We start from the raw sequence: 16,951 nt of genomic DNA on the forward strand, positions 1-16,951 counted from the left end.
TCATAATTATGTGCAACATAAAAGAGGGAAGAACCATAAAAGAACAGATGTAAGTTATTCTAACAGAACAACAATATGATGAATGTTGCAAAAAGGAAGGGAACATTTTATGTTTCTAATTTTCTGCCGGACTTAAGATTAAGATTCTCCATGACAACACAACACAGGTAGATGAAGTCACTGAATCCATTTAGAATAAAAGCTTACTTCTGATTCACCACCCATAGTTATAAAAAACCTTGACCAGGATGTCTATAATACCATCATTTTATTCTGAGCTTCACTGAGATGCTTCTCTTATCAGCAAATAACTCTTCACAACAAGCAATTGCTCACAACAAATTTCAACCTTGCTTTCTTTGCCTTTTGACAAAAGCAATTCTGATAGCAAGACATTTACTACTGTGGGTATTCTGAGATCAGGGAAAAAACTAGCTTTCTTCAGAAAGCAGTATTAGCAAAAAAAACTTAGGAACCATTTCAAAATGGGCAACTTCTTTTTGTTTTTCTAAGAATTGAGACACTGAACTAAATACAGCAAATGTGATTAAGCAAAGTCAGACTTAATGGGTTTTTTTGCTCCATTATGGTTGAAATAATTTCTGTTGTTTTGTTTTGAATCCCACAGAGACCTATAGGATTTAATCATGTGCTTAAATGTTTTCCTATGTTGGATCTAAAAAGCTTAGAAAAAATGACCTGCACCACAGAGGACTTGCTACTCCCAGTGGAAATGGTTGTAGGCTGCATCCACTTGAAAATGATGTCACTTGCTAACCGGTGAGAGCCCAACTTGGAAATGTAACCGACATTGTGAAGTTGGTTTTGTAAACCAAACTTGAGAAAAATAGTAATTTACATTGAATTTCTTCTTAAACTGAATTATTTTGTATGTAGATATGCCAGAAACCAAAGGCAGAAAAAATCAAGGATGATGCAAATAGTGCTGTCATGGAGGAAATACTTCTCAACGCTCAGCTGATAAATCAGGAATAGGCCAATCTTGGCATTTCAGCATTAATCAACCTCTGCCACAAAGGTGCTGTTGGAACGTGGCAAACATTAAAATAAGCACAGAGTAGTGAAGTGTATCAGCAGTTTAACAATAATTCAAAAGACAATTATAATTATTACATTCCGAGTGCATTGTGTTGCACAGAAAACAATTATGAACAGAAACTCTTCTTGCTTGGAGCAAATAGAAGATGGCAGAAAGCCCTACCACACTATTAAATGATCTTTAATGGAACAAAAATAAGAGTAAAAATTAAACTAATTAAATGAAATTCCTGGTTTAATCTATTTTTTATTATATGTACTGTTTTAAATGCCACATATTTCAAGAAAAGTGTGAAAAATCACTACTCTGGTCACATTCAATTTAATGTGAGTAGGTGACTGCAAGGGACGGTTCTTGATTGTTTTGTTATGTTCTTTCTTATTTTCTCAAGGTCACCAGGAACACCAAGGGCATCTTAATCTATCTAAGTTAACAAAAGTTTGAAAAAAGAAATAAAGTCAGTAATGGGTTTTAAACTAACTAATCAAGGGTCAAGTAAAAGGCTTTTTTTTATGTCAGTAGTCATTATCTTCTTTCAAGGACCCCTCAGATTTCTCACTTCATGAAAATAAAACAGAGAATGTATTCTCCAGAGAAGAATAGAGAACAGCAGGCTCAATACTATCAAGTATTAAAACAAAAATCGACTGTTTGCTAACATTTTACATTGGAACAACCTTCAGAAATCACCCTAATAGTAATTCTTCGAAAAGAATAAGATTTTTCCCTCTATGTCTCCATCAAAGCACAAAGTTCACAAGACTTACAACAGAACTGGATCGAACAGCCATTTTTGGGAAGAAAAAAACTGCAATTATTACAACCGTTCTGCTATGGTGGAATTCTCATTTTCCACTGCAATACAACAAAGGCAAGTCTGGTGATAATGCTTCAATCTATTTTTCCATGATTTTGTATTAGGGAAAGAAAGGGATCAGGGATTACTATAACTGACCATGCAATTGACTGTGGTGATTTCCATCACTACCAATGTCAAAAGCAAATGGAAACAAAAAGGAGGAGCACTCAGATTTCTTGTTGGAAAAGAAATACTATAGAAAATGGAATGAAAAAGTCTTTCTATATTATATAGGTTAGTGGCACAACTTATGTTTTTCTACAGCACTTTGTAATGAAAGTTGACTTACAGTATTTTAAAGTAGGAAAATATATAAAGAACACAGTATCACAGTTAGTTAAATTAATATCAGACCACAATTCCACCCTTGCTTTACTAGAGAATAAAAGCTACTCCTTTAGTTTTTCCTGCAAGAGTTCTACTATCCAGTTGCCTTCTCCTAGGACTTTGCAAGGATTCCCTTAAGAACCCTGAATTTTGTTGAGTTTTTAGACAGAGATCGTGCTGCTGCATGATTTCACTGATAATGCTGATGAAATACAGCAAAATCAATACATTCTGGGAGTAAATCCTCAACTTTATTGTATTTGGACTTGAGAGTGGTACATATAGATTCTTGTTAAGTAGTCTTCTAAAACGGTAACTGAAGTAAAAGTGTCAATAGGCATCAATGACCATTTTGAAATCTCATGTAAATGATACACCGAATCATTCCTGCCCTTTACCTTCCCTCTCAGCTTGTCAGATCCTTACTTTCCACACAAAAAGATGCTGGGTGAGATGTGGTCTCAGCCACACCGTATTTACCTTGATCTAAATCCTCTGAGTCCAGCTGAAACATTCCTAAATCATATGAGATCAGAATGAGATCCAGTGTAGACTAAGTATGACAGAAAGAAAGTTGAACTCTGATTAACACCTTAAAAATTCTTATGGAATCAAGCTACTGCGTAGTTTCCAGATTTAATGTGTTTATAACACCAATAAAATCTACTTTCATGCATGTATTTATTACACAGAGTATAGACAGTCTCCAAAAGTAAAAAAGCATATTTGCTTTTGTAAAAGAAAGCATATCCAGCAAATGCAGATGAACTTTGTAATCACATTCATCTCAGCATTAAGATTAAAAAGGTAGACTAGTCCTCATCTTCATGTTTGAATTAAAATTTAAAACAATTTATAATCCTTCCTTTAAAACCCCTAATGGAATGAAAGAAGTAAATCTGGTTGTAAATGCCATTATGAATTTCAGCGTCTATTCTTGGTGATGAAATTTGTATGCTGTGTTTGAACAAACTGTCATGCTAATGACATTCCTCAGTCTGCTGTCTTCAATAATAAGCAAACTGAGTTTTTAAATGTAGTTGATGGGTTTTTTTCTCTCTCAGACACCCTATGAGGAAAAACAGAATTCCCATTTACTTTCATGACCTCTGATTTAAAAGCAAAGATTGCACATTATTTACTACTCGATGATTTTCCCGAAATTTAATGAGGACTAAGTACAAATATGACAGATGTAATTATCACAGTTTTATTCTGCACAGTCAGGGTCTCCTTGTGCTGTAATTGCAAGCCTTTCATTCAGCTGCCGATAGCAGAGTTATTATCATAGTACTTTATGTTATTTCAGTGAGGAGGGAAACAGATTTCTACCTCACTTTTACCCTGCAAATTTCTCCTAAGGACTCATTTTGCTTGGCCTCACGCTACAGTGAAATTAAAGACCTACGGGAAGAACTTGGACTAAACCTCTGGTGATTCTCCTCACTCACTCCCAACTATGGTGAGGCCATGAATCTAACCCCAGATTTCACAACATATTGGAAGGAAAGGAGGTCTTGAGGGGGGTAGCATTTTTAAAAGGAAGAAACATGTGGGCAGGTGGCCAGCTCATTGTCTAGCGCGGGGATTTTTTTATGGTGTACTGCTGCACTCATTTAGACTTAAGTTAAGGTTGAGTGAGCCCCAGCTGGAGACAGGACCACTGACCCAGAAGCTGGAGATACCCAGTGACATGTACACGACCGGACGCCTCCCTTTCCGAAGCTCAAATATAATTACTTTATTTTACACTCTTCTCTCACCAGACAGCTCACACGCGCAGGGAGGAAAAATCCTCTTCCAGTCAGTTCAGACCGAACTGATCCTGTACTATTAATGCCCATCTTGCAGCTCACTACAATGCTCACTCCTAACCCAAGCGCTGCAAGGCTCAAATGCACCAGAATCATCACTGTATTGACATGATAATTACTGAGGTTATTTAAGTTGAAAGGCAGCAGTCTGAAGGAAAGAAATGGTAGGATTTTTGCAAGAGTGAATAAAGGCAGACTTACTGGTACTCCACATCCACTGTACACTTACAAAGATGTTGATTAAATGTCTCAAATAAACAGCAATAGTAATAGCATGTACATCCAGCTCAGGCTGCACTGGCTGCACAGCCACAGTAAATACTGCAGAATCAAGCACCCAATATAATATTCCAGTAGGCTTCTGAGGTGGGAAGGAGGACTGAAAGTCTCTGTCACTCCTATATTCTACCTCATTATACAAAAGCATTACCAGCTTAACAAATACATTTACGCTAACCTGAAGATATTTAATTTGTCTTGAAATGAAACAGTTTGCAGGGAATCTTTCCAAACTACAGGCTTGCAAAGTAGTGATTTTCTTCTACCAACCTCCCACTGCATCACCTTCAGGAAACACACATTTTATCTGTTGCTTTCAAAATAGCAGAATGACTGCTGACTTAGTGAAACAAACTCACAAAACCATCTGGAGCATCTCTTTCCTTGGAATAACAGGTCGTCTACACAAATGTGGGCTGAGGCACTCCTTCCCACAAAGTAGGGTCCCTATCCTACCATGAAGAAGAGGAACTTGAGATTTTATCTTGGCAGTTTTTCATGGCTATGCAAGATACTGGGTGCTTGTCCCAGCTCAGTGAAACACTCGTGCACCCACTTATCTCTGAGCAGAGAAATACTTCTGTAAGAGTTACAGAGACAACCATAAGAATTTTGCTTCACGGTGTGACTTGTTTTATTGGACAAAACTCTTGAGTCTGGGAAAGCTACAAAAAGGAAATACCTTCTAACTTTTCAGAAGAAAACACTCTTAAGTGCCAGATGGAAAAGCAAGATTACAACTCCCTGTAAAACCATGAGGGTTAAAGCTGTGGAAGCAGAGACCCTCTGCCCGCATTAGCTTCGGGCACCCTGACAAAGCAAAACTCTTTCCAGTTATAGCAATGGGATATCTTGGTTCTGCCTCTCCACCCCCAACAATACTTTATCTAATACTTTTCACATCAGTGTAATTAATTACCAGAATTACAATTGCAATAGGCATACACACATGCAAGAATTTATCCCTCCCCCAACCAAATTTGTGTACTAAAACCAGTTAAGCGGTGTCTACACAGACTTTTGGGCAGGTTGCAGAAGCCCATCTTGGTTATTTGGTAAAAACACAGCATCTGTACTGCTGCCAACACTGAACCTGGCTTAGCACTGTCTACAGATGCTGTAATTCCACTTCTGCACCATGTTGTAGTCATGCGAATTACAACCAAGCTCTTACAAGAATACAATATCTCGCTTCCAGTTAACACCTCCCACTCCTGTGCTTGCCACAAAACCTCTCAGCTTCTACTATCAAATTAAGGCTTGACCAAACATAACTCCCTGAATGTGCCCTGAAGACAGGCAAACAGAGCACTGAAGCCCTGGAGCTGGACCTCTGCGCATGACTTTACAAACAGGATACATATTCACTGGAGCACCAAGTTACTCTGATCTCCTCATCCTGGGGCCAGCTAGAGCTTGGTCTAGTTAGAGACATACTTAAAAGTAGTCTAAAAACTGCTCTAATCTGTGTGCATCTACCCCTGTTCTCTAAAATGGGAGCTGGCAATCCCTGAAGTATGCAGGTGCTTTGGTTTACCCTAAGGCAAACACAAAAGCGTCCTGAAGATGTTTGTTGGGTTCTGTGTATCTTTTAACTCTGAATAAAACATTTTTGTATGTTCAAGGAAATGAAGCTTTTGAACTCTGATGAAAGTAACAAAAACAAAGCTCAGAGAACAGTTTCTATGTAGCTGTGTTTTTTTTAAGAAAAAAGTATTGTCAACAACACTGGAAGGAAGCAGCCTGTAATTTCATGCTGTTGCAAATTGTCAGCTGCCTTGCCCACACAAAGTGATTTAACTGGGGGACTGATACTCCCCAAGAAAATGAGCCAGTAATGGCATACACAGCCCACTGCAGTGAGATCTAATTCTCCATCCTAGGTTCTTTCTCATAGTTTCCCTAGCATAACTTTTTAATGCTTGATTAATATGAGTAAGAACCATGAGCAAAAGTGACTTCAATACTAGCAGTCTCACGGAGGTCAAGGACACAGTGCCTTTTTCCCCCTTCAACTGGATATCATGACACTTCCATTGAGATGCTATGACAGGGCAATGCTACTGGCTCTATCATACCTGTTTTGTGTCTAAAAATAGAGACCTTTTCTCCCTATCACCTTTCACAGACAAGAAAGCATTCATATTCAGCTTATGCGGGGTGAGAAAGGGCAGCAGGGCCACGCTGGAGTATTTGGAGGCAAAAATTGGATTGACCTATTTCGCAGTTTGAATGAATACACAAGTGGTAAGGGATCTCATTCTCGCTTTCTAAACAGCAAGCTCAGAGAAGAACAGGGACAGCTAGAGAAACACAAAGCTATGCATCTGTAGGGCAACAGAGGAAGAGAGGTAAGAGGAAATGCTACTTCTGCTGCAGAAGAGGTTCAGAAGCCTGTGGAGCTCAGCTCTCCACAAGTACTGAAACCATTCTTCCTACGACAGTAGCTAGTAAGACAAAGCAAAAAAGAACAAGCAAGTTTTACCTCCTCAGAGAAGTAAAAACTCCGCTAAGGGTGTTTCGTTGAATTTATAATCCATAAGTCAATAATATCAAGTACAGAAAACCTGACAGTATTACAAGCTAGATCGACGACTATCTATTGACTTCATTTTCTTAGTGCATAAACTTCAAGGGTATTGCATGCACATCTGGAAGACTTCTTTCTCTTCAATTTGAAAGAACAGCTTGAGACATCAGTGTTGTGAGGTGCTCACAGCCTGAGGTTGCACAACCTGAGCAGTGAGGTGCTTCAAATAAGCATATTTTAACAACAAGGAAAGACAGGGACTGACTATTTGGATTATTTCTCATAGGTTACCATACTTACAATCGGGCTAGCATTGATGTAGTCTGAATTGTCGTGGCTATTTTCAGCTTTCAAACATATCCTGGAATGATCATCTGCAAAGGAGGAATAAAGAGAAGAAAGTTTCTATACAAGTATTCTACCCATTTTAAGTTAAACAATTGAAAGTCAGAATAATGTGCACTTCAAGACAGGCTAACAGGGTAAATATCAGAAAGGATAGTTCCTTCTGACTCCTAACTGCACATAGTCTTGATACAGCCACAGAGTCACAGCCTGACTCAGGGATGAAGCTCTAGGGCATTTCAGAAGCTGACTGTCAGAAAACATGTCTTCATGAGATGCACCATAATGTGTTACAACCTCTCATAGGAAAAAGGAGGCTCTCTACCACTCAGGGAGTTTAAGATTTAAACTAGGCGAAGCACTAGAAAAAAACAGTATTATAGAAAACACTCCTGTGTTTGCATGATCATGGAAGAAGGAAGCTGATGGACTTTGTCCATCTGGCTTCTCTATAAAATGAACAGCAGGAACATCGAAGTAAGGTTGAGAGCTGGACAGTAAGTTAATCTGTTCTGATCAAAGATCAGTGCTATGTGGTGCTATGCTAGTGATGTGGGGAGACGATATGACTTGAGGATGATTGTGGGAGAGAGAAAATGCCGATAACAACTGCATCTAAAAGTGTGACTGGAGCACATACAGACTTCTTACACTACTGGTAATGTAGCTAGTTCAGACACCACTAGTAAAGAAAGCAGCAGCTCTGGACATAGACTTGTTGTCTATGTCCATCATCAATATTCTTTTATCACTTTTTAACTTGTATTTTTACCGGTGCTAGCTCAAGTATGTTTAGAGCTAGTACACCTCAAACTCTAGTCCTTTTTTTTTGCTTCACACATATGTAATGGATGGGGTTTATTTGTCTGTATTCAGACAGTGACAATGCAGATGTCTGAATCTGATCCAGTCATCTAGACTTATTTTCTGCTAAGAGAACAGAAATACTTCTATGATGTCATGAATCACCTCATTCTGATGTAGCTGTCTCAAACAGGCCAAATTGCACTTGAGAAGTGCCCATTTCTTTCCATTGACTGAAGAAAGAAAGACCAGACCACATGCAGATAATTTATGTAAGAGATGTCTAAGTCTCTACATATGAATCTCAAACAACTTGTACCAGATACATAACCAGCACAATTCATACTTCTCAGCAAACCTACCCAGCACAGTATATTGTGGTGAGATGTCATGGATGATGAGAAGCCCTTTCTGTAACCCTCTACAGCTGAACATGGATACTGATGTTTTGAGAGGAACTTTCCACCAATTATTCAAATAGACAAAATAAGAGTACACGAATACACCCCATCCCCCTTTGTATCTTGTCTAGTGGCCTGTAACACCATTCTTAACAGCAGAATTACAAGCTGGCTTTTTTAAGTATTAAGTATCAATCATTATTTGAATAATGAGGAACAATAAATTTAAGTACAACACAGGAAAGTAGAGACAGAGGGTTTGGCCTCTGCTTAGGTTTATTCGCCAGTAATGTCATGGCACATCAATATTGTTCAGAATTGAAGGGGGACGGGGAGGTAACTGGGCTTGCTAGAGAGGCACCTAGGTGTAGTAGCTCAGCACTTGTGGGGCAGCATGCTAGTATTTTTGAGAACCAGAAGGCCTACCACCCCTCAAGGGCAAAAACTACACACACTGCTCCCTCCCTGAAATGCTTATACACCAATGCACGCAGCATGGGGAATAAACAGGAAGAATTAGAGATCTGTGTGCAGTCACAGGGCCATGATCTCATTGCAATTACTGAGACATGGTGGGATAGCTCACATGACTAGAACACTGTCATGGATGGCTATGTTCTTTTTAGGAAAGATAGGCGAGGTGGTGGAATTGCTCTTTATGTGAGAGAGCAACTGGAACATATCGAGCTCTCCCTGGGGGCGGATGAAGAGCAAGTTGAGAGCTTGTGGGTAAGGATTAGGGGGCAGGCTAATATGGGAGACACTGTTGTGGGTGTTTATTACAGGCCACCGGATCAGGATGGGGAAGCTGATGAGGCCTTCTACAGACAGCTGAGAGTCGCCTCACAATCACAGGCCTTGGTTCTCATGGGGGACTTCAATCACCCTGAGATCTGCTGGGAAGGCTACACAGCCAGGCGTGTACAGTCCAGGGCGTTCCTCCAGTGTATTGATGATAACTTTTTGACTCAGGTGGTGGAGGAGCCAACAAGGAGAGGTGTACTACTGGACCCAGTACTGACAAACAAAGAGGGACTGGCGGAGGACATTAAGGTTGGGGGCAGCCTTGGCTGTAGTGATCATAAGGTAGAGTTTAGGATCATGTGCAGTATGCACAAAATGACAAGTAGGATTGCAACCTTGGACTTCAGGAGGGCTAACTTTGATCTCAAGGAACTGCTTGGAGAAATCCCATGGGTTAGGGCTCTAGAGGGTAGGGGGGCTGAAGAGAGCTGGGTGATATTCAAGTCCCACTTCCTCCAAGCTCAGGATCGGTGTATCCCTAAGAGCAAAAAATCAGGCAAGGGAAGCAGGAGTCCTGCGTGGTTGAGCAGGGAGCTTCTGAAAAAGCTCAAGTGGAAGAAGGAAGTTTACAGTATGTGGAAGAAGGGACTGACCACTTGGGAAGATTACAAGAATGCTGTCAGAGTATGCAGGCATGAAACAAGGAAAGCCAAGGCCTCCTTGGAATTAAACCCAGCAAGGGATGTCAAGGTCAACAGGAAGGGTTTCTTCAAGTACATTGGAGGCAAAGGAAAACTAGAGAAAATGTGGGCCTGCTGTTGAATGAGACAGGTGCCATGGTGAGAGATGATGCAGAGAAGGTGGAGTTACTGAATGCCTTCTTTGCTTCAGTCTTTACTGCTCTGGTGAGCCCTCAGGAGTCCCAGACTTTGGAGGTAACAGAGAAAGTCTGGAGGAAGGAAGACTTTCCCTTGGTTGAGGAAGATCAAGTTACAGACCAGTTAAGTAAACTGGACATCCACAAGTCCTGATGGGATGCACCCGCAAGTGCTGAGGGAGCTGGCAGAAGTCATTACTGGGCCACTCTCCATCATCTCTGAAAGGTCCTGGAGAACAGGCAAAGTGCCTGACGACTGGAGGAAAGCCAATGTCACTCCAGTCTTCAAAAAGGGCAAGAAGGAAGACCCAGGAAACTACAGGCCAGTCAGCCTCACCTCCATCCCTGGAAAGATGATGGAAAAGCTCATTCTGGGTGTCATCTCAAAGCACCTGGAGGAAAAGAACGTTATCAGAAGTAGTCAACATGGATTCACCAAGGGGAAGCCCTGTCTGACCAATCTGGTAGCCTTCTACAATACCATGACTGGATGGATAGATGAGGGGAGGGCAGTGGATGTTGTCTACCTTGAGTTCACCAAGGCTTTCGACACCGTCTCCCACATCATCCTCACAGGCAAGCTTCGGAAGTGTGGGTTAGATGAACGGACAGTGGGGTGGATTAGAAAACTGGCTGATAGATAGAGCTCAGAGGGTTGTGATTAGTGGCACAGAGTCTAGTTGGAGGTGTCTAACAAGTGGTGTTCCCCAGGGGTCAGTCCTGGGTCCAGTCCTCTTCAATATATTCATCAATGACCTGGATGAAGGGATAGAGTGTGCCCTCAGCAAGTTTGCTGATGACACAAACCTGGGAGGAGCGGCAGACACACCGGGAAGCTGCGCTGCCATTCAGCGTGACCTGGACAGGCTGGAGAGTTGGGCAGAGAGGAACCTGATGAAATTCAACAAAGGCAAGTGGAGGGTACTGCACCTGGGGCCGAATAACCCCAGGCATCAGTACAGGTTAGGGGCTGCCCTGCTGGAGAGCAGCTCTGTGGAAAGGGACCTGGGAGTCCTGGTGGGCAACGGGATGACCATGAGCCAGCAATGTGCCCATGTGGCCAAGAAGGCCAATGGCATCCTGGGGGGCATCAAGAAGAGTGTGGCTGGCAGGTCGAGGGAGGTTATCCTCCCCCTCTACTCTGCCCTGCTGAGGCCGCATCTGGAGTACTGTGTCCAGTTCTGGGCTCCGCAGTTCAAGAAGGCCAGGGAGCTGTGGAGAGGGTACAGCAAAGGGCTACGAAGATTATTAGGGGACTGGAACATCTTTGTTATGAGGAAAGGCTGAGGGACTTGGGTCTTTTTAGTCTGGAGAAGAGAAGACTGAGGGGGGATCTTATCAATGCTTCTAAATCCTTAAGGGGTGGGTGCCAGAAGGATGGGGCCAGTCTTTTTTCAGTGGTGCCCAGTGACAGGACAAGAGGTAACGGGCACAAACTTGGTCATAGGAAGTTCCATCTAAACATGAGGAGGAACTTCTTTACTTTGAGGGTGGCAGAGCACTGGAACAAGCTGCCCAGAGAGGTTGTGGAGTCTCCTTCTCTGGAGATATTCAAAACTCGCCTGGACGCATTCCTGTGCAACCTGCTGTAGGTGAACCTGCTCTGGTGGGGGGTTGGACTTGATGATCTCCTGAGGTCCCTTCTAGCCCCTACCATTCTGTGATTCTGTGATATGTGAGCAAGACAAAGGTGTGCTTGTGTGAGTGTTGTTTATAGTCACTCAATCTCATCAGCAAAATTTAACCCAACAATGTGAGCAACCTTCACCTGCAATAAGCTTAGGGGTGAACAAGTCATGTCAAATGAATGAAGAGCCATTCTTTCCAGTTGACTGGAAGTTAGCAAATGTGACGCCCATCTACAAGAAGGGCTGGAAGGAGGGTCCGGGGAACTACAGGCCTGCCAGTCTGACCTCGGTGCTGGGGAAGGTTATGGAGCAGATCATCTTCAGTGCCATCAAACGGCATATACGGGACAACCAGGTGATCAGGCGGAGTCAGCACAGGCTTATGAAAGGCAGGCCCTGCTTGACTAACCTGATCTCCTTCTATGACATGGTGACACGCTTAGTGGATGAGGGAAAGGCTGTGGAAGTTGTTTGCCTAGACTTTAGTAAAGCTTTTGTCACCATTTCTCACAGCATTCTCCAGGAGAAACTGGCTGCTTGTGGCTTGGATGGGTGCACACTTTGCTGGGTAGAAAGCTGGCTGCTTGGCCGGACCCAAAGAGTTGTGGTGAACGGAGTTAAATCCAGTTGGTGGCCGGTCACAAGCGGAGTCCCCCGAGGCTCAGTACTGGGGCCAGTTTTGTTTAATAACTTTATCAGTTATCTGGATGAGGGGATCAAGTGCACCCTCAGTAAGTTTGCAGATGACACCAAGTTGGGTGGGAGTGTTGATCTGCTTGAGGGCAGGAAGGCTCTGCAGAGGGATCTGGACAGGCTGGATGGATGGGCCGAGGCCAACTGTATGAGGTTCAACAAGGCCAAGTGCTGAGTCCTACACTTGGGTCACAACAACCCCATGCAACGCTACAGGCTTGGGGAAGAGTGGCTGGAAAGCTGCCCCGCAGAAAAGGACCTGGGGGTGTTGACTGACAGCCGGCTGAATACGAGCCAGCAGTGTGCCCAGGTGGCCAAGAAGGCCAACGGCATCCTGGCCTGTATCAGAAATAGTGTGGCCAGCAGGAGTAGGGAGGTGATCGTGCCCCTGTACTTGGTGCTGGTGAGGCCGCACCTCGAGTACTGTGTTACATTTTGGGCCCCTCACTACAAGAAGGACATTGAGGTGCTGGAGCGTGTCCAGAGAAGGGCGACGAAGCTGGTGAGGGGTCTGGAGCTGAAGTCTTATGAGGAGCGGCTGAGGGAACTGGGGTTGTTCAGTCTGGAGGAGAGGAGGCTCAGGGGAGACTCCCTACAACAACCTGCAAGGGGGTTGTAGCGAGGGGCATGTCAGTCTTTTCTCCCAATAACAAGTAATAGGAGAAGAGGAAAGGGCCTCAAGTTGCCCCAGGGGAGGTTTAGATTGGATATTAGGAAAAACTTCTTCACTGAAAGGGTTGTCAGACACTGGAACAGGCTGCCCAGGGAGGTGGTGGAGTCACCATCCCTGGAGGTATTCAAAAGACGTGTGGATGAGGTGCTTAGGGACATGGTTTAGTGGTGTACTTGGCAGTACTAGGTTAATGGTTGGACTTGATGACCTTTAAGGTCTTTTCCAACCTAAATGATTCTATGATTCTATGATTTACTATTCACATAAAATTATTTCCTCTGGTAAGGACTCAACACAATAGGAGGATGAAGAAGATGAGAAAGAGAACATGTTCATGCACATTATTCACTTCCACCTTACTTTGGCACCACTGCACAAAAAATCTGAAGCATAAAAATGAACTTGTGACATCTGAGATCTTGGGGCTACCCAAGATTTTTTATAGAAAGCTTTACAATGAGCATTGCCACAGAGTGCTTGAAGAACTACAGCTCTGAAACCTTTTGGCTATGTAGGAGATATGCAGGTTACATGCGCTAAATGTGGTCTCTCAAGTGTCTTAAGCTAAGTAAGCACTCAGGATAAGCCCCATTCATTGGATAGCAAAAGTGTTTGAACTAATCACGAAAGAAAATGTGTGAAATGTTTTCAAATGGATGAGGGAGAGAGAGAAGACAGTGATTCATCAGTATTTAGCAAACAGATGTCAGTGTGACTCTCCAGTAAAAGTCAAGTGTCAGATCAGTAACTTCAGAATCTTTTTTTTTAAAACATAATGTTTTATCCAGACCCTCTGATTTAGTGTACCATATCATTATCCTGCTGTCTTGGAAGGTTTATCGGAGGGTGAGACCTGTTAAGGCTTTGGTAGTGAAAAGGTGGTGAGACTTTGTATTTGTGCTCAGAAAAAAAAAAAACATGTGCAAAAAAGGTTGTACATGTGTTTTCTGCATATATCAAGAGTTTGCACCCATGTGTGCTTCAGTTGCAGCATCAAGCGTTCATATTGACAACGAACAGATTGTGCTTGTCTATGCCTGTTATCACCTCAAAGCTTCTAGAAACTAGCATAATAGCTCTTCAGAAACAGGCAGAAAAAGAATTAAAAAAAAAAAGATACCATGGACACCAGTTTGTTATGTTAACAATAAGCAACTATGGGGATTTTTTTTTGTAAACTGCGTATTGATTATGTTAGATGCAAGGAAAGAGAAGCAGGAGAAGCAAAAAATAAAAGGAAGGAAGGGGATGACAGAAAAGTAAGATATATAAGATCAATCTAAAAAGCGAGAAAGAAAGATGAATGAAGAAATAGGAGAGAAGAGGGATGGTAATAAGGAAATGAGAGAAAAGACAAATGCTGTTACTAGCTCCTGCAATCTGGCCAAGCTACAACTAGTCATAATTTCAGATATCTACAATAGCTAATGCTGAATGCTGAACTACTTTGCATTTGCTATTGCTCCAACCAAGCCACAACCGAAAGAAAAGCAAAACATATAGATGGATATGGTGGCAGAGAGAGGCCTCCTAAACAAGAAGGGTAGTACTAACCTATAGCTGAGGAGAAATATAACACAGTCTTCTATTTTATATACGTATAAAATACAAAGTATAAAACATAAATTAAAGTATAAATTATAAAGGGTAGAGGATAAAGGACAAAATATAATGCAAGCACACATGAGTTTGCAGTATATAAAAATTGAATTTGTAGACAGAAATCTAAGTTTTGGTATCTACATACAGATATCTTCATGTGGACTAGGTTACAGCTAATGCGGCTTGATTTAGTTGGCTAAACATGAACATTTCATACCATTTGAGAAACTGTAGGGTAGATAAGACATTGCACACGGTTAACAGATATGACACAAGACCTAATGACTCACACTGGATATCTGAGGGCATCCTAGAGCTATTCATTTCACTGAAAATAAAAAACTTACTTTTGGTCATTGCACAGATCTCATGATGCCACTGCACTGACTAGCTCTTCAGTGGCTGTAATGGGTGCTTTGACACCTGGCTCACATGGAGGCAGCTACATGGAGACACTTAAATTTAGGCATCTTAATCTATGATATCACAGAATCATGCCCAGAGAACTTGATTCATTGCCTCAGTGTAGGTTTCTTGTGATGTCTGAGGTGCCCTAAGGACACTCAGGCTAGCAGCCTGGAGGGCATGGGTCTCCCATAGAGCCTGTGTTATACCTACCAGCTCTGCATGGGTGCCTTGAATACTTTAGGTGTCTCAAATGGCACTAGGTTCCTGTGTTTACACAACTGAGTCGAGTGCAAAATGTCATTCTATCTGGATTATTTAAACAGTCACCAATACTACAGTAGCGTGCCATCTCACAGTTTTCTGTTTATCTCACAGTGGCCCTGTGACTTAATGAAGATCTATTACTTTTGTTGTTTTTCAGATGGGGATTGAAAGCTTGGAAAAATCAGACTCACATTTTACCTAATTCCTTCTGTCTTCTGTTTCCTTTTAGTCAAATACTTTTTGTACTATTTGTACATGCATTACTGATACGGATAATGCACACACCCAGAGCAAGTACTCTCTGCTCAGGTGTTCCCATCCTCGGTGCACATCCCCTGGCTGTGCTCTGCACACAAGCCTCAGAGCTGGTTGCACACTCTGCCCCCAAATGCTTTGCTTTCCTTTGGAGGTAAATCAAAGCACAGAGGTAAGCAGGTTGCTCTAATATATACCATGACCCATGGACGCAGCTACAGTAGACAGCTTTTGACGGGCGTTCACTGCAAAAAGTTGTTTGCCAAATGCTTAAAATACCTATATGTATCTATGGTATACATAAATAACAACATACTGTATTGACCCTATTGAGATGGTTTTATTTTGCAGATTGGAAGAAGAGAAAATAAAGTCTGGAAAGCTTTTTTTTGGACATCAACAAATTGAACTGCTCATGTGTTCATACAGAAAAAAGGTATCCCATTGCCCTAAATTACAGCAGTCTGCTTGTTGGTTGGATAAAAGGATGCAATTTTGTTAATCTAGAAGGTCCAAGTTACTTCAATTGTTAGAATTTTTTTAACTAGTAATTAATTAAGTACAGTGTTGAGGTGTTCTGCTACTAAGTATTTTAAAAGCTGTTTGTAAATAGAGAAGATAGGTGTAAGAGTAAGCTATGATACAATTGTGAGATTAAAGATAATGTTGATCTAGAAATTACACCAGTTATGTAATCAGTAAAAAACAGTATTATATTATTTTAAGACTGGTTAAGAAAGGAAAATGCAAAGTAAATACAACATGATATTAAAGCTTCTTTGAAGCCTTCCTAAGATGAAATCTTTCACATGGATCAGCAATCTTGTTCTACCTTGTCAAGGTGATTATGAATATGAAAGAGGTAAGGAAATTCTAACAAGGCATTACTCTGTGACAATACTTTGAATGTAGCATAACAACTTTGTAGCATATCAAAATCATATCAGCTTTGCTTCTTAATTTATTATGAAGCAAATCTGTGACTTTTTGCTATAGTTTTAATGTCAAACATAGCAAAAAAAGAAGTGGGCAAACTGGGCTCTTTCTCATCTCAGTCTAATCTTAGAGTCTACAATAACCATCACCTCTTCAAAATTTAATGTTGTTTAAACTCTATGCCACACTTTCCACCATCATCAAAGTACTTTTAAGGGTAAAACATGACAGCTGTTTACCAGTGCACAGCAACTCCAGAAAGTGACGGCAGGTAATTCTGTGCAATTCAGTCAAAAAAAGAAAGTTCCCACCGCGCTAATAGCTATAATAGAAGTTTCCACATTGTAACAAAGTAAAAAAATAACATTTTACTCTTGTAAAAGTACTAAGGGATTTTAAATGTGCTAAAATAATTCTAATTAAAGCTTCAAATAAATTGCAGCCACCCTGTC

At 41.5% G+C, this 16,951-nt stretch overlaps 1 protein-coding gene across 1 annotated transcript in view; it reads right to left on the reverse strand.

The window, feature by feature from the left end:
• PTPRN2 (protein tyrosine phosphatase receptor type N2) overlaps positions 1 to 16,951 on the reverse strand; it is a 674,672-nt gene that overhangs the window by 44,018 nt on the left and 613,703 nt on the right. The window contains exon 16 of the mRNA XM_059818647.1: positions 7,170 to 7,243. Coding sequence (XP_059674630.1) covers positions 7,170 to 7,243 — 74 coding nt within the window. The remainder of the gene's footprint in view (positions 1 to 7,169; positions 7,244 to 16,951) is intronic.

Source organism: Gavia stellata, chromosome 6, assembly GCF_030936135.1.
Source record: "Gavia stellata isolate bGavSte3 chromosome 6, bGavSte3.hap2, whole genome shotgun sequence".
In the NCBI taxonomy this organism is placed as follows: domain Eukaryota; kingdom Metazoa; phylum Chordata; class Aves; order Gaviiformes; family Gaviidae; genus Gavia; species Gavia stellata.